Genomic DNA, 23,914 nt, shown 5'->3' on the forward strand with positions numbered 1-23,914 from the left:
CGTTTATATGCAGAGAGATTCGATTCCAAGATTACCACGCCCATGGGCCATTGGTAAGTCCGATTTCATACAATTATGATGTGTTCATACAGTAAGCCACAGCGATTAGATAAACCCTGAAGTTTTCTCCACCGTGACATTTCCATAATCTTCCTCATATGTGTTCAAATTCATGCACTAAGCCATTGCACACCTAACCTTTGTAGCATCTCTTTTCCTAAGCATTTTTATCAGTGGCTCTTTTGAGAAGGTGATGAGCTTTTACTCATCACCTTATTCTGTTGCAATACTGTTGCAATAAGTGGAAAATACATAAAATGGAACCACAATGTGAAACCGTTGGGCCTATCCATGACGGCTTTGGTCCAAGTTTGAGAACAATGACATCTTTAATCCTTAATATCAACTAACTCATTGTTCATTTTGTATCTTGTGCTGTGAATGAAAAACACATGTATTTAATTGAACCCCCTTTTAAGCATCATAGCACACAATCACAGTGCTGTTTGACAGAGGCATGTTTTTTTAGGTATGCTTTTTCTTTTTTATGTAAACATTTTGTCTGATCCCCAAGAGCAACAGTTGAGTTTACTTTCCCCTCTCTGGAACATTATGACTAACTCAGGGAAAAAAGTCAGAGAGAGAGAGAGAGAGAGAGAGCACAGCAGGCTATGTATCATCTTTCTCCTCAGTGTGACTCCCTTATATCTGTTGGCCTCTCTCGCCCTCTCAACAGCCCCCTCCATCAGCATCCCTCCATCATCCCCCGCGTCTCTCCCCTGCATTCTCAAGCTCAGGTTTTATCTGCCTCTGCTCTCTCCGATTTCAATCGGTGGAAATTAGAGTAGGGCAAAAACAGCACGGAGCAAAGAGAATGGAAGAGAAAAGAAAAGAAAAACAAAAAGGAGAGGATGAAACAGAGAAGGAAAGTGGGAGCAGAGCAGGAAGACATAAAAAAAAAGCAGTATGGGGGTCATAGCTTCTAGCTGTATCTGTGAAGTAGCAGGAAACAAAGAGAAGAAAACAGCTTACAGAGTATAGGTTTTCACACAGGCAAACAGATAAACAGTGTGCACAGCAAATTCACCAGGCACAGACTACAGTAGCTTCCATTGTGACTCAATAAAACTATGTTGCATAACACATAATCTCCTCAAAATTTCATTGTCTGTAGTTCAAAGGTGGCCTAAATACTCTGAATGAGTGTTAAAGGCATGATAGAAGTGTTCTCATTATAATGTCATTCTTTGTTTTATTAACTTTGAAATACAAACAGCACTGTTTAACCAAATTCTGTTAATTTAAAATTCTCTTAAAAAATACATCAAAGAACAAGTGCTGCGTATTCAGTCATTTCCAGACGTCATGTGCTCTTGACATTGCATAATTTCCCCCAGTTCATTTATCTATTCATCAAATTTTCCCTGCATATCTGTATGGATTATCGTATGCTTGAGAGATTAAATACCCCAAAGGAGTAAAAGTAGCAAGCAGCCAATCATGATGCCCCTGTACAAGATGAATTAAGCACGAATTTAAGCACATCTTAAGCAGTTCAAAAATGGGAAACCAAATCAATGTTTTACCCAGGCCTGAGGGTTTTTCAACTAGCAGGAACACTCAGAAAGACTCTAAAATTGAGTTATGCAACCAAGTTTTACACAAAATGAAAATGGTTAAAGTGGCTGTAAAACACACAAAAAAACAACGTCGAAATAAACTGGAACTGTGGATACATACATAAATTCATAGATATACTGTAGATATAGATTCTTATCGATACTGTATATTTTTCAACTGTATTAATTTTTTTGGTTGACTGTCATGGTCATTTTAATTTTTTTTAATTCTTCATTATGTCAGTCACTATGCAGTATAATGACCTGAACCCAGGGGTTGTTACTCAAACAGAGTTTCTCTCTCAATAAGACATTGTTTGGAACCCAGCAACTAGCAAATGAAGGAGGGGAGGCTAATAAATGACTAGCAGCTGCACATGATGTCAATGAGAAGCAGGGAGACAGGAGGAGAAGCTGAGAGAATAGCACACGAATGAGCAAAACAGATGATTATGTGTCATCTTCCCATCTTCTTCACATCAACTACTAATGACTACAATGCACAGCTTTATACAGGTTTTGTGTTCTCTGAGGCAAACATACATTTAAGATTCCAAAACAGATGAAAAATGTATTTTAAAAAATAAATCACAGGATACATGTTTACTGGATAGGTAGCACTGAAAGCAATATCCACAAAAACAATATCATTTACTCTATTATTAAAATGTTCTTTAATCTTTTGTGTATATAGGTATTTTTGTACATTTTAACCTGTTGTTTTGCACATCTCATATTTATTTATCATATGCTATGTTGCATTTATTTCCATCCAATCTGAGAATAAGTGTGTCAACGAAGTTATTAAGAACTTCAAACTATTCTGCTCAGTTGCATCTGTCGCTGTAGCAAACTGAGGCTGTAGCAGGTACACTAAGCAACCAACGCATCAAAGAACATGTCCTCACAGCACAGTGCATGGCTCCAGGGTCTGCTTTATATAAAAAGGGGAGATCCCAAAATACCTTCAATTTGCTCTTCACACAAATTCTGTTTAGCTGCTTTAAGTAAACAGAAACAACCAAAACAAGCAGGGACTTTAAATCAGCAGTGTTCAGCCTGTGTTTTTATCCTATGCTCTTGGGACCGAGACTCGTTATCGAGCAGGTGGACACAAGTGAGCTGGACTCATGTCAACTTTAAGTATGAGAAACCAGGTTGAGTACATCTTTGTCCTCCTGCCAAAGTAACAGCACAATTCATCATTACTTAGCCTGTGGAGGAATACTATGCGCTGTCCAGTGACAAGTGTGGAACTGGCTACAGTCCAGTACATTGTGGTGGATCCTATTATAGTGTCATATGAACATTGTTGTCGAACACTGGCATTGGTTTAGCTGACGTGTGACCTGCCTTTCAGCGCAAACAACTAAGCATTTGAATAATGGGCTTAAACTGTTTGCTTACAGTGAGACAAAAATGTTGGCCTCATTGTGAAGAACAAAGTATCCTCGGGGGGAAATGGGGCCTGATGTTAATGTACCAGTACATCTGTGCACTCAAGATAGGTTAAGACCCTTTCATTTGACTGCTCACCGGGTACCATATGGAACAGACACTTTTTAAAAGAATTCTAGGGAATACCATCTGCTTTAAAAGAAAAATACTAATCTAATGCATGCATATTTCAATCTGTTTTTAATTTTCACATCTATTTATTCTTAATATTTCTCCTCATGTGCAATCTGTTTTACCAGCATATTGCCAAAATCAGTCATGCACACACATATATATATATATATATATTCTCACACAAAAATGTTATTTGACCGTAGAACTGTTCTTTTCAGTTGAATTGTGCTTGTTTAAAAGTTCTTCTGCGAATGAACTGACACACAAGGGGAGCTGTAGTTAAAGCAATCTATGTGTTATTGCATTATGTAACTGTCTGCAAGATTCCACTCACCTGAGTTTTCATCAACCCTCTCTTCCACAGTATGGTCCTTCTGATGGACCCACTCGCTGTTGCACTTAAAGTAAATCTGTGTGGCAGGTGTTGCTTTGCAGTAGAGATTGACAGGCTTATTCTTGACAATGTAGCCTTCATCAGGTTCGAAAAGGAAGTGAGGTAAGGGCTCCGGTGGGTCAGAAGGGAACGTTTCCGGGAGCTCGCTCAGGCTCAGGAAATCCTCATCGTCTCTCACTGCGAAGGAAGGAAAGAGAAATGTTTGAATCATCATCAGTCAAGTTTTATCGACTTGTTTTGAGGAGTAACAAGGACAAAAGTTTGAATTAAAAGCATTCTCTTATCGTTATTTTTACTGAAATACATATCAGAGAGCAGCATGTACAAAGCTCCCCCCTGAACAGTGTCTATGAACTTTTATTCTGGTAGAAATACATTTCTATCCTTCGACCAAGTCATAAGATGCATCGTCAGTCCTGTTTGTAGTGCTATGTTTTAAATTTTTGTATATGCCTTGAGATGATAAGGTAATAAAATTGGAAAAAGAACAAGAACTTATTGATGTGAAGGGACAAAAGAGAAGAGAGACACACAAGCATTGAAAAGAAACTAATTCAGAAACCACCATCAGGATAAGAATCAGTTAAAGTCTATTGATACAGACCAATTCAAGATTGGTTTCCCAGACAACTGTAAATTTAGAATCATACCAAATTTGTGAATGATGTTGTTGTGTAACTTGTGTTTTAATAATAAATTATCAAAAAAGAATCCTTTGTTGTCTGATGGTTGGATTTCTTGCCTGACAGAACTTGGTTGGTTATTTCGCAGTTTAAACCATCGATGGTCTGATTTCCCTTACGACTGCTGTCAGGACATCTGTTATAACCTGCAGTGAGCTCACTGTAATACGACTGGAGGAAGACTTCATATGTTGGGTCCTAAAGCGAAGCGTCAACTGCCTCTGTTGTGATATAAAACCGACCTCTGTAGCATTGTGCTTTTCCCTCTCTCTAGCCGAAAAAAGGAGAATTGTACAAAATTGCTCTTCCTTTATCTCTGCCTGCGAATGAACTTCAAAGGAAATGACAGTGGCAAAAGCAAATTCAGGACAATGTTTATGCTTAGTGGGAGGATAAGAATGGTAGCAATGGGATTCTTACTGTGCAAATGGACTGATTACAACCTGGGCTTCAGACAATACATTCAATCAAATGTATGTCTAGCTTTAATGACAAATACAGAAAAGATGTATTACCAATTAAACTTATAAGTTTTTTAGTATTAGTTGGTGGGTATAGCCCTCTGACGAAATAAAGTGAAAAACATGTGAATGATGGCTTTGTTGGGCATTCGGCGATATTGATATACACTTACACTTTAATTTAGTTGAGCGTTTATATGCAGAGAGATTCGATTCCAAGATTAACACGCCCATGGGCCATTGGTAATAGTGTAGACATAGTCTATACCCATCAACACCTTACAGCACACCTACTTACAACAAGACCGTCCTCCTTAAAATGTGCCTGTGTGATATTCACTCATGACGGCAGACACGGCCATTAATGATGCCCAAATAATATAACAGCATATAATAACATATATATAACAGCTGCATGTGAAGGATAATACTGGAGTCCCATCATAATTAGGAAAAACATTTTTCCAAGCCCAAACCATGATATGAAAGTGACAACACTTTGGTGAAAATTGTTATATTTACATGTAACCAAGGCAACCTAAAAATGGCCTCCTCGATGATGACAGTCACATTATAAAAGGAATGTTTTTTTTTTTTATCCCTTGCCATAATAGTTATGTATCTGTAAAGTGTTCTTATGTCAGACAAAGGCCCATAGTTGGAAGTGCAGCACTTAGCGGCTCCTTTCAACAACCCCTCCTTCATCCTTATGAAAACTCTGAGACTTTAGCATGACATCTGCTCTCATTTGGGAACATTCATTTGAGTCATCTTTCCCTTTATACTTTACATCAGTGTTTCCCAACCCTGGTCCTCAAGGCACACTGCCCTGCATGTTTTCAATGTTTCCCTGCTCCAGCACACCTGATTCAAATGAACGGCTCAGGTCTTTAAGCTCTGCAGAAGGCTGAGGACGACCCATTCATTGGCTATGAGCCATACTGAAGGGGTTAAATTACCCATGACCAATTCAGTTGGACGACTTGTTTCTTATAACACTTGTGCCTCAAGCAAATTTAGAGAATTACATGGGGAGCCATAATCCCCGTAATTGGTAGCAAATAAAGAATTGTTGCCACTGTGCTAGTCAAATCTCATTCTGTAACTTTTTAGGGACAGTGGGTAATGAAGCGGCAAGAAAAATACTGACAGACACGCTCGGAAAAAATAACTGAAACAACAGAAGAGCCAAACCTGAGGGCACTAAAAACCCTCCTAGACCCTCTCCTCCAAAGTACTTTCACTCTGCCCAAACCTCACACCCCCCTTGGCCTCAATCAAAGCGACACCGACAGTGTTTTGGCACCAGGTTGCTAAGGTCACCAAAACACAGAAAATTACAAGAGAGGGTGAGAGGTAGAGGAGATGGTCTTTCTTTTTTTCCTCTCCCATAGACACATATGGACACAAACACAACAGACATATTTTTAAAGTTCATACACATATGCATTTTCTTCTAACTTGTAATTTCCCTCCACTCCATCATCCAGTTTCATTAGGACTGCTTAGACCTGTGAGGATATGTGTGTGTGCGTCTGTGTGAAACTTCCTCACCTGAAAGGCTGTGACTCATTGGAAAATTTAAACACAGCTTTGCGCTTTTTTTCTTCTTTTTCTGTGACCTAATATTTCAGAGCTACAGTTGCTGATGAACGCTTACAACTCGAAGCACAAAATATATAGAAAAAAACTACACTTAATTGTGCATCTGTACATTGGTGCACATATACAAAATATTTCACTCCTCTATCTTGACTGCAAGTTGCTGTGGCTCTTATCAGGGAGAGTAGTAATGTGCTTTGGGCTAGGTGCTAAAAGCAGCTTAGGTAAAACAACAACAAGACACAAACAGGGGGGAAATGAGTAGGCACTGCCCTCACTTTATATCAAGAAGCTGACATTTTCTCCCTTAGTTCTATAATTAGTTCCCTGAGAGTATGAGAACTGGAAGACATTTTTACCACATAATTTCATTATCTGAGGGAAATTTTCCCCTGCTCTCGGTTATTTATTGAGTGTCATGTTCAACTGTTTTTCCGTCAGTTATTCACTTGCTGCTCAGCCTCTTCTGTCACTACTGCCATTAGTTGTTTCTTTCTATTTCTCCACCCATCTGCTTTTACGCCTCTCCTGCTTTTTACTTTGCCCACTGCTCATTCTCACCCTCATCTGTCATTCAGAGAGCTGGGGGGCTTCATTGCTCTTGAGCGACAGCTATAAATTATTGATTGGCACAAGAAACATGATAGCCAGTGAAAAGGGAGGGTGAAATGGAGAATAGGGGAGGGACAAATATGTTTTCCCATGAATAAAAGCTTTCTTTCAGAAATGCCCACAGCATTCTGTCCTTTCTTTTCTGCATCAACCTTACTTCTCCCGTCCTCTCTGTTCACCAGCTAAGACTTTTACTCACTCCATATGTTTTCTTCCTTCTACAGTAAACCTATTTCCGGTTTTTGTTTCACCTCATTTATACCCCCACTCCTCTCTACTGATCTCCTGACAGAGTGACTTACTGATCCTAACAGCCCAGCTCATAAATGTCTTGTCTGAATGCTGTCATCGGTAATGGATGGCCGCAGCAGAACAATGTCCAGGTTTGACTTATTATATGTTACATACATGTATCCGGAGTAAGAACAAATGTATTCCTTTTCACAAGCCTGAAAGCTTGCCCTCATAATACATGTGCCTCCAAAATGAAAGTGAAAATCTAATAATAACAATGTTGTCAAGAGTGGCCGATCATGTCCCTGTGTCACAGATCCTACATGCACAGAAAGGTTAGATTAAAAAAGATTTAAAAAATGTTTACTGTCACAAACTCTGAACTGGCATTAAAAAAATACTAGGCCATTCATAAGCCATGGTTTCAACATAACTAAGTCCAAAAGTGTATGTTCTGATCAATCAAACATAAAATATTTCACTAATCTAACAAACAATCACCTGTTTCTGCTTCTAGAGCAGAAACATGGTAAATACTAAGCTGATATGAAAGAAGAATCACAACATGTGCTACTTTTTCTCAAAGTAGCACATGTTTTCCAGAGGACTTTTCCATTATTCTTTCAATCCAAGCTAAGGTGACCAATATGGGAGGTTGTTAGATTTTCAAAGCTATTTTCCCCTTTTGCATACATATCTTCTACTCAGTGTACTACAGTCATGTGTTACCAAGCCTATGAACCCTCACCCAACCCAAATAAGCCTAATCTATTTGATCCAAAGCATTTACTGGAAAAACTTTTGTTTTTGTCACACTGAAAATTTTTGCTTAAAATGTGGTTGATAGTTATAGGGAGCGACAGCTAGAGGTATTGATTCGTAAAGTACCAATAGCTTTCCTACACAGCTTTCTATCTGTGTAAATGTTGTATAACAAACTTTAAAAAGTCCTGATATTGTTTCTCGAAAAGGTCTGTGCAGGGTTGAAACAATATGCACATGACATCATTTTTTGCAACAAATTTAAGGCTTATATGCAGGTTTCTTAAATACTAGTATGTTCACTAAAACAAGCTAATCTTTTTCTGTCAGAAGCATTGTGGTAACCCTCAGTGTACCAGTGGTACTGTAAATCCCAAGTATTATTCCCAGAGACAACCCTGCAGAAGACTACAATAAGAAGGGGTGGCATCTGACTAACCAACAGGCGGTGGGGTGGTGGACCACAGTTTCTAGTATGCATGACTTTCTAAGTTAAATAATTGTTTTTGACAGTATCACAGGAGTCAGCTCTTCACAGGGGGACTGAAAGAGAGCTGTTCATGTTCAGCTCTTTGATTGATAAACATGTGTTATTTTATTTTCGGGCTATGCTCATTCTTGCAGCTCCAAGTGCATATCTCTGTGATGCAATGAATGCATCCTCCTCGATTTATGTTTCCATCAGTTCGAATAAAGCAATTAAGCTGATAAATACTTTTGTTTCCTGCAGAATAAAATTACTGAGGGCTGAAAGCAGAGTGTATGCTTTCCAACTAAAGACAAAATCCAGATGATACTGAGTGTTTGTCTTTTTTTTCTCTCCCTTCTTTTTGTCTGGGGGAAACGGTGCTGAAGTGACACTTATTTGAGCTTCACTGTGTGTTTCGATCATAGGAAACAATTCACTAAAGCTTGAACCAAACATGTAAAAAAAATGCATCCCCTCAACAGCGATATTACTATGAAGACATTACTATGTTACTGGTGGAAGAGTTGAGAGCTTTGCAGCTATGTGTGCAAACTGAGGCACACCAAACTGTGCCATATAAGGTCAAATGTATCATGGGTAGAAGTGTGTGTCTGGGTCTTGTGTTCATGGTACTGTGAGCAGTCTGCGATGTGTATCAGTGCAGTAGCCGTGGAAATCGTGAGGTCATACTTCTTAATGTCTTATCAGATCAGATAGTCAGAATCTGCAGCAGCTGCGAAAACATATGCACACAGAGAAACAGGCACTCTCTCACACATACATACCATAAATAGACATACAAAAACACTTTTAACGCTGACAACCAACAACACATGCACATGCAATCATGGGGAAGCAAACAAAGCTGGAAGAATGCCTTTCTACCTCAAACCTTTTGCTGCCAAATTGCAGACAGTCACACAGACAAACAGGGACAAAAATAAAACCCACAACCCCACACAAAGGTGCATTTGTGCACACTCAAACAAACAGAACAAAATTCCCATATTTCTCCTTTTTTCTTTTCTTTCTTCCTCTCTGACTCCCATTTTCTGTCTCACAAACATTCACACATTGTTTTCACAAAAACAGGAAAACATAAATTCCCATTGATGGCACTCCTATTACGCAGAGCCCCAACTGCCGACATAACTCCTGCTTACAATAATCTCCCAGAACACCAACACACACACGTCCTTATGCTTTGTGATGTCACATTCAACTTAAAAAGACAAATATGAATGTTTTCGGCAGGCAATTTGGGAGAGTTTAGGGAGATAAAGAGAAAAATCAATACCCAGAGAAGGAAGGGATGATGCAGCAGCAGAGATTTTTCATTGAATGAAACTGGAATGGAATTAGATATATGATGTTAACCATTTATACACACACACACACACACACACACACACACACACAATAGTATAAATTAAATAAGGGATTCACTTATGGAGCTGCACTTGAACTTCTCTGTGCGCTCAGTCTCTCTCAACTGCTTTTAAAATGTTCTGTTATAACTGCTTTAAGAAAATAACAGACATATCTGATCATTCCCTTTCCACAAGCTCTCACTGGGGATTCAGTGCTCAACTTTCTTACGTTTACCCAGAGATTATTAAATTATTCATGCTTTGTTACCACACGTGTGTGTGTGTGTGTGAGAGAGAGCAGTTAAATTGACTTACTCTTGATTGAAGATATCTATAATACCTTAACTGAGTAGAGAGGAATTCTGCTGTTACCAGTAGTTTAAACTCCAGGGATGGCATTCTTGTTAAAAATAGGGATTTTTGGAATTAACAAAAACATTTTTTTAACTTTTTTTATTTTGTCACTGTATTTTTACAAGACCTGGTTTATTCAGGGCAGTTACATTTTACAACATGAAATCAAAAGAGTCTTTATTCACACTCTTCATTTAACTTTATTCACAGACTAATATGCCAAGGCCTTTCGGGAACTGTCGACCAGTGGACGAGGAAAATCCATTAGTTCCAGTAATCGTATACTTCTTATCTTGCCATCTTTCTTCCTTTCTTTCATTTGTCTATTTTTTTTTTCACCCCTCTTCCAGAGTTGCTTTCGCAAGATAAGTGGTTTAGATGAGGGTGATGAAGCAAAGACCAGCAAAACTATGCTGGCTGACAAAACTTATGATAAACTACCAGTATGTGGGATGATGGTGTGTGCCGTTCTGACATTCAAATATGTTCATTAAGAAAGAAAAACAAGGCTGGGTTTGGTCAGTTGGAGTCCATACCATGGAATTATACAAGTATTATTATCAAAATCCACATTTCTTCTGAAACAAGACACCACATGGTCACAATTTCTATGCATCCGTTTAATACTTAATCAAGGTTTTATCCAATGTTGTTACTATGGTAAAAGTCACATTATTCAAGACATGGAGATCAAAGCAAGATATCTTAATCACTCCATAATCTTTGTCCAAAGATATATATATATATTTTTTTTTTTAACAATTTGTTTATTTGATGGGATTTGCTTAAATGTCTTTTCTTCTTGAGCAATATATTTCATTGTCACTTTCATCTAATATTTGGCCACAGGTTTCATGAGTTTTCAGATAGACACACCATCATGCAGACAGACATCTTTTTTTGTTTAAGATGTATAACCGGGTGGTCATTTGTGTCTATATGATGACAGACTTATATGATAGAGCATGCACAGCACAATGCTGGTCATAGCCAATTATTCATTCAACAGGCTCTCAGAACTTGACTTGGCAAGTCATAATAGTAGAAAACACTTGAAGAGTGGACTCTCTTAATATGGAGCAGACGCTGACAGCTGGCTGGCGTCTTCGGACTTTAAACGTGCATGACATATAAGGCCCTAACTTAAGCCTGAAACTAGATTTACAGCCCCGCTTGCAGAGGGGTGACTCGGTCAGGCTACAGCTGGCCTCAATGAAAAGGACCAACGACAGGCGCTATTTCTAGAAGGAAAGAAAGAATAAATCTAAGGTATCCGGGTGGCCAGATTTGTTAAATAAACATACTGTATGCAGCTCTCAAGCCGTTACAGCCTGAAAAATATTTCATATTCTACAGACTTCTCATGTGTTTGAGAAAGAGTAGAAATAAATAAATAAATAAATACAGACAATTACAATAAATAGAAAAACTTCTTTGGAGAATAAGTTATGTAATATACAAAGTTTTTGATAAGTCAGTATCACCTGCCTCTAAGACAACAATTTGATATTGTCCCTTTTTATGCTAGTGGACTTTCTTTATGTTAAAATTTCATCACATGCTGACACTGCAGGGTAAAGTTCAAAGAATGAATAACTCTACTCAGACACACACACACACACACACACAGGCTTGGTCTTTGCACATTCAATTTATTCCCAAATTATCATTCTGAAAGTCACATTAGCTTGAGTTATCAGGTCAGCGCACAGGGTACACATTACTGCATGTGTGCTGCTCGTGTGTGGAATGAGGGCTGTCAGTGCACATGCATTTCTAAAGGCATACAATAAGTACATACAGTGGTGTATGAGTCTGCTTTTGTGTGTGTGTATTTATGCAGATGTAGTGTGCATTTCATGGCTTTTAAAGTTGTATGTTAGTGTGTCTTCCACATCTAGACGTGTGTATTTATTAGCAGTGTTGTGTGTCTGCAAACATTCCTAAAAGCTTGTGTATTTTTAAGTGACTCGGTTCTAAAAGACCTCTTCAAACAGCTTTCTGTGGAGAATATTAAATCTGAGGACTGAAAATGTTATATTGCTATTTATCTATGTTTTACTTGTGTTTTGTTTAGCAGTGCTAGCAATATAACTCAAGGGGTAGTTAGCCAGCATACTACGTTGTTCTATCTCTGCAATCACTGGAAGGATTATTATAAAACTCTGTGCAGCCAGTAATCATGCACAGAGGGATGAAGCTTACTGACCCTGATGATCCCCTGACTCGTCAGAAACATCTCCTTTGACAGTCTATGGTTCAAAATCCATTTTATTACACAAATTATTCCCTAGAATATTCAAATTGGATTAGAATAGTTCTTGAGGTGAAGTTCTTTTGCAGCACAGTGAATGGGCAAAAAGTCAACATATAAGATTTTGCTTTAGAGCTCCTTTTAATTTGAATTTTAACTGCAACAAAGTCAATACTGCGGATTGATTCGAAATTTTGAGGTTACAAGGATGACAATGAAAGGGGAGTGATGGAAATAACATACTAAAAAAAAGGAGTAAACAGTGTTTGTTATAAAGAAAACAAACCAAAAAGAGAAAATGTTTCTTCACTACTCTTGACTTGAGGCATACGCATCATCTCAGATGCAGCTCGGTTTTGAGTCACATTGAAACACTCACCAACACATTCACAGTTGGACATACATCACACGTATATACAATTAGGCACAGCCGCATTTTAAGCAAGGAGCAGATGATGAGTGGGTGTCTGCAGGTAGGCAGTGTGAAAGCTCTTAGTTGCTATTTTTTTAATGGCTGTCTCTGCCAAGCATTACAAGTAGATGAACACAGTTTCTTCACTGAACTATAACTGAATTTTTGCTTTCCCAGCTGCATTGTATTGTTAGTTCTTGCATTATTGTACATTCACCCCTCCATTCTAGCTTTAAATATAGACTTTTTTTTTTTAGCTTTTCATTATTCCATGTTTTCCATTTTGGAGGGGATTTTAGTTGAAAGCTAAGAGACCAGGGGAAAATATACAGTATACTGCTCTGTATGAAAGACTTGGGAGTAAGTATGCCTCGTTTGGCCTGGAATGGCCCATAAGCCCATGCTTATCTCCAGTTTCTGCAGAGCAAGACTGCACAGATACACCTCACTGAACACCACAGGATGGTGCAGCAGGGGTTTATATCCGACTCTGCTTTTTCGAGGTTAAGTACCACGCAATGAGGCTTTGGTAACATTTTCTTTCATGTGCTTCAATAGGTGGGTAGAACCCTAAATGTCACACTATCAGCCACGGTGGTCCTGGCGAAGCCAGATGAGAGCCTATCTGTATGACTCTCTGGCTACTCTGTTGGTTTCAATTCCACCTCACTTCTCTGAACTAGGTTACTGGTGTTAAAACCAACTATGGCAGCCCCATCTCTCAATATGCCCTATATACCTCTCTCCAGTCATCCCACAATGGGCAACACCCAGCCCACACCAGTCTGTTTATCATTTTATGGTCCCAAGTTTATTTGTACGTCAAAAATTCTGATTTGCTATTGTGCAGCCGTGGCTCACCCATCACCCCAAGTGTAATTCTACTGGAAATTAAATAATGCAGAAATAATGCGGTAACACAACATAAATAAAGAAATGGATTCAGGCAGGAGAAAAACACAACAACAGCAAGAGAAAGATAATTGCAGTCAATTCGCAACCATGTAAACTAATTTAATTTTTTTTAATCATATAACATTCAAATGGAATGTCTCATTGATATGTGTAGTCTTACATAAGCTTATAGGGGTTCAAACTTGTTCAAGTTGGTGTGTAATCTTCCAGATGGATTTCATCTCTCTTATCCCAGTGCCTGAGGGAAAAGCAAGGCTTTGCTTTCATTCATGTTCTACTATCACAGCTCAGTATCACTATTAATACAAGCAGCCAGCACAGGGCAGTGCATTGGAATATCAAAACATTGGCTGAGGAAGGACTTCTATTTTTCAGGGAGATAGGATAATGTTTTTTCTGGGGGGGCTGACTATTGATGGTATGGCTGGTGGTGTGTATGTCAGTGCAGTAGCATCCCTATCTATCTGTTCAGCTGGCTGCTTCTCTGCTCAACATGTGTTTTATCATATTTTCCACCTGTCAGTATCTCAGTGTCTTTACACTTTTGTCTGTCTGTCAAGTTCATCTCTCTCATTAGAAATTCTAGTCTGTGATTGCCTTTCTGATTTCTTTTGGAAAACTCACTTATGTTCTCATTTCATGTACACCTTTCTCTCCTTCTTTTTCACTTGCTTGTAGCCTACTTTCTCTCTACTTTTGCGTTGGAGTAATGACACAGATTTAGCCATCTATCTTTCTTAGGTCACTTCCCCAGGGGCACATTTCACATCAACATCTACCCACCCAGCCACTTTGAGCAGCACTATCTTCTCTTCCACTTTGCCTTTTTATTTCCTTCTTGTTTTTTTTTTTTGTTTGTTTTAGAGAAATCTGAAGTACCTGATATTGCATTCTTTCTTCAGTCTATTACAGTAACTATCTCCTCATACATATTGTGTCATTATTAGAAATAAACACCATCCTCCAGTTTTGTCAATAATTATTAGAAAAAGTGAAAACTTGTAAGCTCACACAGGAATATTAAGATGGCCTAAAATCAAATAATAAAGAACAGCTGATAGGCTTATTTCATTTGAAGACCTTCCCATGTTTTGGCTATCTTATTTAGAGCAGAAGATAGAACTGGATCAGACATTTCACTGCTCATGTCTTTCTCCATCTGGACACAAACCATCTCTCTCTTCCCTTCTTTCGTATCCTTCCTCTCTCTGATTCTCTCATTCCTTCCAACTGCATGACTTGGTTTTGCTCTCCTGCCTGGCCAGTCTGTCTGCCTCCCCTGCTGTGTTTCTCCTCCTACTTGCTGCTCCTTCCATCTTTTCCCTTTTCTTTCTGGCATATCCCCACACTCTCTGCTCTCATCTCAAGTGCACATTTCCTGCCTTTACGCACGTTCACTCTTTACGCACTCTTTCCCAACATGTTATCTCCCTGCTCTGCTCTCTGACCATCAAACCTCCTTCTCTAAATCTCCCTCTCTTCTCCCTCCTTTACCTCTTCATCTCACTTTTTTTTCATTGCCTAACTTGCTCCCTGTATCCTTTCCTACCTCTCTCCATCCTTGGGACATTATAAACGGAGACTCAGAGGTTTCATAATGGACATCTGACCCTATTACAGAGACATCACTGACCATATTATTCTCTCTTGCCATCATATTCCTTTCATTCCTCATGCATACTTGCGGGAAAAAATAGTTGTGCACTACAACCATTTATCCCATCTCACCTTCACCTCAATAATGCGCACATCCTCACTATAAACAACAAGAAAAGGTAGGAAATGCATTTCTCTAAATCTTTTTATCCTGCTCTTCACTACATCTTTTAATGTCACAATTTATTTGAACAATTGTGCTGTCCTGTGGGTCAATTTATCGAGGCTAAATTCTTCCTGATCTCAAAAAACATTTAGGATTTGTCACGGTGTTATTTGTTCAGTCTGGGACTTCTTACAAAGTGTTTAAAAAGAGTATTTAATATAAAAACATATAATTAATATAAATAGTTTTATTCTTCCCTTAATCAGCAACTTTCCTTGCTAGCTAATGAGCTAACCCAAATATATTGTTATCTATAAACGATCATGAAAAATGCCAGCAGTGCCATTTTAGAATCTCAAGTGCCAGCATTGGTGTATTTGTTCTGTTACTATGAGAGCAAGGTGAAGGGGAGAATTAGTCCACAGTTGCAGAGTGTATTTTAACATGATCTCTGTTGTTCTGCTCCTCTGCTACCAGAGTCCTAATTAACTTTTATCTTAAATCTGATACCATCACGAGTACTGCTTTCTGAAATGAGCTGTGCTTGAGCTTGTGGGAACTAGAGCTGAGACGAGGCAAAACAATCTCGAAAATGAGCCTTTGTGTGACAGAGAAATGAAGGAGCAGCAAGAGGAATATGGACTTCTTCCATTTTGAGCTTTATTTAGGTAAAATCTAAAATTGTTTAAAATTATGCAATCAGATTTACATTTACATAGTTTCATCAGCCTCTCGGGCAACAAAAAAAAAAAAAAAAAAAACTTTGCCAGTGCTTAACAGAGCGAATAGCTGATAAGTTCAAGGGGCAGAAAAAAATCAAAGTATGTCTTAATGAGGCCTGTCAAAATGCTTTCCCATTAGATGTCTCGGTCCAAGTTCAAAGAGACCTGAGCGTATTGAGGTATTGGACTTTGTTCAGTCATAAATATAACCATGACACACTAAATGTTCAAATGATTTCCAATTACCAATGAGACACTGATTCCATTACAGCAATATGTTGGTCTTCTACATGTCTTCTACACTAGAACGAGACAAGTCATGACTTGGAAGCTAGTTACATTTACCCCTGTGCTAGATGATTAGTCAAAGAATTTACTGTAAATGAGAAAACTTCAAGGGAATCCACATAGTGTTGTCCTGATCTGGAGGCTATAGCGGGTGATTAGGTTTCAGAAATAAGAAATAACAGCTTTACTATATACTGATGCAGTGTCACAATAGTGTGACGCTTGAGTGTACTGGGGAAGTATGTGGAACAATATATCACAAGGATGAAAGAATATTTTCCAAAATAATATACCCCTATTTCATGTTTTGAAAATTGTGTTGCTATCCCACATGCCGGTTCAAAATGTCCCCTGGGTGTTCAGCTCGCTTGACGGCTGGTGTCTGCAGAACCTGTAATTCCCACCAAGTTCATTCTCATCAATCTATTCAGTGACCCCTACTGCCATATGGGCAGGGGCACTATCATCCTTGGGGAAACTACCTTTGCCAGATGAAAAAATGTTTCATCAAAACATAAAGGTGATCAATCAGAACAACCTTCTTTTAATTTTAGTGAGCCCCCTTTATAAGGATACAAGTGGACCCAAATCATACCAGCAGAATGCTGCCCCAGAGCATTACAGAGATCCTGAATCTTCTAACTTTTCAGATTCTTATCTGCATGTGGAGCATGATTTCGCTTTCCCCCAAGAGACCGAAAAGAATCATGTTAGCGACTGTGTGGGGTCCATGCTTGAGTCAATAACCTGCATTAGATCACGCAAATGTTATCACTTCAGGCATGTCCAGTATTGTAATTCATGTGTACTTTGAAAATTTAGATTTAGTATTAACAGAGTAAGCTAGTGGTTTATTTGAATGAATGTCTATCAAAAGAACACATGAAATCATGTTGGTGCCGATTAATATTCAGGGTATAAATTGTTCTGTCAAGTTAACTCAAACTCATGGCGAAACATAGATTAGCTTTAATGGTCCATGGCGCTAAAGTGCGCAATTTTACAATCAAGGCAAACTTTTTTTACAATTAATACTTTTTCCTTATTCTATTCCTGAAGAGATGCCGTTTACATCTCACTACACAATCACATTAACGTTCAAAACATCTTGCAGCTTGATAAGGTTGATGCTCAACCACTCCAAAAGTCCCTTCCAATACTTTCACTTTAATGCCTTGTATCACAATGATGCAAATGTTCAACACTGATTCGGGCACAAATGTTTATAAAATAGGTTATGAGGAGATGGTGTTACTTTCACACAATACACCACAGGTTTGAGTCCCATCCCACACAAGTTCTACTGTCCTTTTACTTGCCCCTCATTCACAAATGTTGAGCATTAAGGCTTTTAAATATATGGTTAGATGTAGGTAAATTGTAAAAGAATACAGGTTTAAACACTCATGGGTTGCTGTGCCGAGGCCTGGGACAATAACAAATTTTGCTGGACGATATATTGTCCCAAAAATTATTGCAGATAAACAATATTATTGTCAAAATATATTGCATCTCATAATGCACACCCTTTCAAATACAATAAACTCTTATTTCTCAGTGTTTTACACTATTGTAATTTTTAAGAATGTTTAAATATCCTAAATAAATAAAATAAAATGGATCCTCAGTCTCTATTAGCAAAAATTGCACTTGAATAAAAATTCTGTGAGCGCACACCATTTTTCGCAGTTACGTTTATATTTACTTTGACGACCAAACGTGTTGACTGTCGTTTTTTTCCACAGCTGGGAAGACTGGGTCTGGTGGTTATGCTTTAGGTGGGCGTGCAAGTTTGTTGTGTTGCCTTTTTTTGTTGCCACCATTTTTTTGAACAAATTCGGCATACTGGCTCATCCATGTTGATGGGCTCACCTTGCTCATTCGGTTTGGAGCCGAAATATTCCCACACCGGGGGCTGTGACATTTGGCTTTGCAAAGATCTCTTTCCTCTCACTTGCTGCACTCTGTGTGTGTAGCCAATGCTAGCAGCCCAGCCCCCCCCCTAGAGACAAAGAGGCTGGATGACTGACAAGAGGGTTCAGTCCGTTCATTCCGCTATGGAACAAACGCGCCCAGGTGCTGAGACTGAGCACAGAGTGAACCCTCTTGTCATCCAGCCTGCTTGGAGGCGAGAGACGAGGAAAACAAACACGCATGCACATGGCTATATATCGAGGCTGGCAAAATTATTGAGTTAATTTCAATTTATTGTGCGATTAATTGATTTCTTAATTATCGGCCCAGGCCTAGCTGTGCCCATCCTGACACATTGCCGCTGCCCTACACAAAACAACAGCCTATGGGGAGACGTTGATACCTCAACAATTTGTAACCACAGATTTTTGACCAGTTTATTTTGGAGATGTAAACAAATGAGTCTGATACTGGTCAAATCATTGGTTTGTCAGCTGAACTTGAAATGAGGCCCAGATGTAACCCATGCTGGTGAGCGCACAAATAGAAAGTAAAGCCTGAGGGAACAGGCATGCAGTTCACAATCTCAGATGGCAGCAGGCAGTAGCAGAGTACAAAATCTTTTCAAAGAGGTAAAGCGAATAATAAGCACTCTCTGCAAGTGAAGTCCTTCCACCTTGAAAAGATAGCTTCACTTTAAACTGATACATTCTGCCCTTTTTTTTTAAAAATTTTTCTTTTCCAAGGACTCGGGGCAGTGAAATTGTGTCATGAGACGACGGACCATCTTTAAAAAGAAGAGGAGTGAAAGCCCCACGGCTCCACGCATTTACTATCTCACTTCTCAGTAAGATTGTTCACCCAAGGCCTAGCATTACAATTATGGAGCTTATTCTTTCTGTGATTTCCTTTAGGAGTAGAACACATCAAAAAGTTTTATTACTGTGGCAAAATAAGTTTATTTCCGTTATTTCAAATTACGGCAACAAATCATGGCTACAGTACATTAATGAAGTGAATGTTGATAATATCCAGAAATGTAAGGATTTTATGACATGACTGTACATGAGGAAAACTAAATAGTGGAAAGAAGGCTAGAGGTTATGGGTTCAGTCTTGCATAACTGAATTTTAGGATTCATTTCCATTTCAGATTATTCTGGAGCATAATTTAATTCCATTTAAAACAGAGTCACCGTACGGTTAATTATGTATTTACAAATTTGCTGGTCAGAGAATAAATGACAGAACGGTAGTATGGAGTTCAGATGCAAATCATATGGACACGAGTTAACTGTATGCATAATTAACTTCTATTTGACTAGTTTGGAAAACAGATTCTCAACAGCCATAATGCTTAGGGATGTTCTGCATTAGTACTATGCAGCCATACATTTCCAACAAGGTTAAAAGTTCAAATGTGGTAACAGTAAAGTCGATTACATTTCGATGATGAGATGTATGTCATCTTGTTATATCTGCTCATGAAAATGTGTATGAAATTGTGAAATCGAACAGTGCTGTTTTGATTTAATCTTTACCGACTCCTGAACATTCTTTTATTTTACATAACACATCTGCATATAAACACAAGGTCATGTCCAAATTAGAAATGCTAAGTGCCCTATTGGACTTCACAGAAGCACTAGGAGCACTCATATAAAGGCCATAAGAAGTACGGAATTCAAGGAAATGACCATGGCTAAGCAAAGCAAAGGTTAGAAGTTCAAATCCTGACGTGAACAAGCGACTGACTCAGTCTGTTTATGTGAATCGATCTAGAAAAAAAAGATGGATATGTTGATAAGCTGAAGTTGCCCTGCAGCCCCCGGTGCTGCATGACTGGGTCTTTTCAGTGAGCCCTCACACAAAGCGGTGCAGTGAAGAGGGGAAATAACAAGAGGTTAGTTAGTTAACTGAGGTTAAAAGGTCAAAGGTGATGAGCCTTTTAACATTGTGCATATTTGTGTGCATGTGCACGTATGTGCATGTACGTAGTGGGATTATTTTACGTCTTCACGTGTGTGTCCTGTTTGCGTGTGTGTGAGTGAGTGAGTGACTTAGTGTGTGAGTGAGTGAGTAAGCCATAAAGAAGATGTGTTGTATGATGAAAGAGCCTCTGTGCAGGTGGACGCTGAGGTCAGAAGTTGAACTGTTTGGGGGCTAGCGGAGAGGATTCCCTGCATGACTGATTCTGTTTGCAGTCGGTTGCTCTGTCAGAGAACTGATGAATGGGTTTTAAGAGTTTCAGCCTTGTAAGCTCAAAGTTAATGGACTACAGCTGAGTGGGCCAATACTATTGTTTTCAGATAACGGGCATGTGGAAATTATGAACCGGTAGGTGCAGTGCTTTCAAACAAATATTAATCAATCAATCAAAAATATGCTGAAATGTTGTGAACTTTTATAATCGGTGCCATTAAAGCAGCAGCAGCAGAAGGAAATACAATGAAAAGAAATAATTTGCCTGCTCAATGGCATAAATTCACTAAAGCAGTTGAAGGGTGTTGTAGGTCGGACACAGAGCACGTGTGGAATTTGTTGTTTGAGGTACAAGTGAGCCAATGACAAACAATCCAGGATGTTTAGTTTGTTCAACAAATAAATGACTTTAGAGACTCACACGGCCCCAAAACACAGCAAAAAACACTGCAACTCTGAAAAGGTAATACTGGGGCAAGTTTAAAAAAAAACTAATATCACACAACTCGTTTTAAAGAATTATCAGAAATGCATTGCTCATTCAACCAAAGTGAACCAGACACCTATTCCTGGATGAATGTGATTGGGTCACAGGGCACGTTGCTGGATGACATCACATTGCATCAGAGGTTAAGCCTGGTTCAACATTTTCTGACATCTTGTCATCGGCACAACCTCCAGCACAACCAGATTTGCGTTGTCACATGTTGGAGGAGAAGAGTGAAAGTGGGAGTTGCAAGCCATCCTTTACAGTCTCATAACTCCATGCTTTTTTTTTAAAGGTGTAGCAAGATCACGGCTTGACAAGTCTCCACAGGCAAATGCAGAGCTATGCAAGCTATGCCAACATATTGTATGTTGGTACTCTTTATTGGGCTCGTTGGGCTTTATTACAATGGATAAAGACATAGATTCTGTGTAATAGATGGTAAGCTTAAGTAAGGCTGAAACTGCACTTAATAATATAGTGAATTTGTATCATATTTTATAGTACTGTTTTGCAAACTGTTTTCAATTAGGGCTTTAATTAAAGTTAAATTGTTTTTTTTAACTGATAGATAAAAAATACTTTTTCTATTAACCTTGCTTTAAACAATATGCAGGCAAAATCAGCAGTTTTTACGGTTTCCTCCGAAACTCTGAGAACATTTTACAGACGACGTGTATACAAATCTTCAGCCTCTACACACTTTATATGTTGTATCTTTGTGTTTAGTGGGAAGAGAAGTGATCTGAGCAAAAGTATACAAAAAGGATAAAAGAAGGAGTGGGAAGAAGAAAAAGAGGAATGAAAGGTGGCAGATACATACAATGGAAGAGAACTAAAGGAAATGTAGCCCGAAGGAGAAAAACGTGAGACTTTGGAGATGCTCTTTTGTTTACTTCTTTTATCTTTTTCACTGATTTCTATGGTCATTGATTTCTGTTCTTGCCGAGCTATTCAGGTACGCTTCATAACCACTTTTCTCACTGCAATCTCCATACAAATGATTACACTAAAAAAGCTAACAGGATACAGAGAACCATGTCATGTTGCTAGCTCTGTTACAAAACCATGTCTTCGAGTGCTGTTAATGAACTTGAAAAATATTTCCTACTTTTTCATGAAAATTCAAAGTGGCATGAGCAAGTTTGATTGAAATGTACTCTTTACTGTGGATGGTTATGCAAGTAAGAGATGGTTTTGTCTTCAGAGGCCATTACATTAAAGATGAGACATACTTGCTTACAGATTGCGTTCTCATGTTTTTCAGTTTCAAGATCACAAATCAAAAAAAAAAAAGGCAAAGATCATAAACCAAAAGTCTGGTTATTGCAATGTAGCATCCCCTTTCAACTTATGTTAATTATATTATGTCCATAAATATTTGAATTGAATTCCAAATAGTCTGTCAGCTTCCTTTCATAGCTTTTCCCTTGGTTGCGCTGATTCCGGACATGTATTTTCATATTAAAGCATTTAACCAATCACATTTCAGCCATCATTTGTTGCCAAGGTCAAAGAAATCTGTCTGGAGGCCTTCACAATCAGTTCTGCGGGCCCTGTAGCATAAAATAACTGTTTATTAACTGTTGCTTCAACCAATGAGATTTTGAGTTGGCAACACCAAAGCCTTCTGGCAGGCATACGGTGACGTCAGCATATTCGTACCCTTTGACTGGATAGTCAAAGAGTGAACTAACCAGAGCTAGCAAACTGTATCTTTAGCGAGCTGAAAATTTATGAAACTTATGAAAATTATGCCAGAAATACGATAGGGCAGGCTTGACTTTCAGCATTAGCTTAGATGGCGATAGAAAAGGACTTCTTGATGGAACTGAAACGCACGGATAATCTTTACAACAGAGTAACGAGGAAAGAAAGGAGGATGGATTTTGTGTAAAAATAATCAGGATTTTTGATGAGTAAAATGTTGCTATTTTAAAAAAATATTATGAGGTTGTTATTGATGCTTTTGTACGTGTTTGGCAGCTGTAGCTGCAGTAGCTTGAGACTTGTGCACCTCAAGTTTGTTTCTTCAGTAAATGCATTTATTCTGGCTACATGAGTTATCATGCAACAGCTATTTCTATAATTTTTTCTGCATGAAAAGATGTTTTTTACCGCCATAAAATAGTTACTGAGGGTGGATTAATCCAGTACTGAAGGCCGAGGTGTGAAATGCACACCCCACCACTGGATTTTAAAGATGTTGATTGGCACATTCTTGTTCCAAAAAGTGTGGAAACATCTATTTGTGAGATAATTCCTTCATAAATTAAGCTACTAGGGTGTAAAAAAAAGATGTTCTTATCTTTCAAATATTAATTTGTTCACCAAGCTATCACCTTAAATGTTGCATGAAGCAAATCCAATGGCAATTCTGGACTGATAAGGCAAGAAAGCCAACAAACAATTAGCAAGAAAGGAATTGCGTGTCTCAATAATCATGTTTGTATGGTTTTGTGTAGTATACAATGATTCAAGTAACACTCCTCATTCATTGTAAAAACCATGTGAAGTTGATGTGACAAACTGGTTCCTGTATATGATGTTGAATTAAAACTTTAGACCGGTAAGTTAAACAATTTCCATCAAGACTGCCAACCGGTAATTTTTTTGTGTGCATTATTGTGTGCATGTGTGTGAGAGAATGAGTGCAGGTGGGTTTGTGGTTAAGCAGAGCTGGTCAGCTGTATGAACTTATGCAATTTTGTGGTCATGGGTGAAACGTGATAAGAAAGGACTAACCACACATATTAGTGTGAAACATTTTACTCTGATACTTGAGGAGAAATTCCCCTTTTTTCTGCCCCTGCACGGAGGTCAGAGC

At 38.5% G+C, this 23,914-nt stretch overlaps 1 protein-coding gene across 3 annotated transcripts in view; it reads right to left on the reverse strand.

The window, feature by feature from the left end:
* Nucleotides 1-23,914, reverse strand: part of LOC140309819 (netrin receptor UNC5C-like) — a 184,125-nt gene that overhangs the window by 87,148 nt on the left and 73,063 nt on the right. For all 3 annotated transcript variants that reach the window (XM_072387836.1, XM_072387835.1, XM_072387837.1), the window contains exon 2: nt 3,526-3,762. In XM_072387836.1, the coding sequence (XP_072243937.1) occupies nt 3,526-3,762 (237 nt within the window). The remainder of the gene's footprint in view (nt 1-3,525; nt 3,763-23,914) is intronic.

Source organism: Leuresthes tenuis, unplaced genomic scaffold, assembly GCF_036924035.1.
Source record: "Leuresthes tenuis unplaced genomic scaffold, fLeuTen1.0.hap1 SCAF_6, whole genome shotgun sequence".
In the NCBI taxonomy this organism is placed as follows: domain Eukaryota; kingdom Metazoa; phylum Chordata; class Actinopteri; order Atheriniformes; family Atherinopsidae; genus Leuresthes; species Leuresthes tenuis.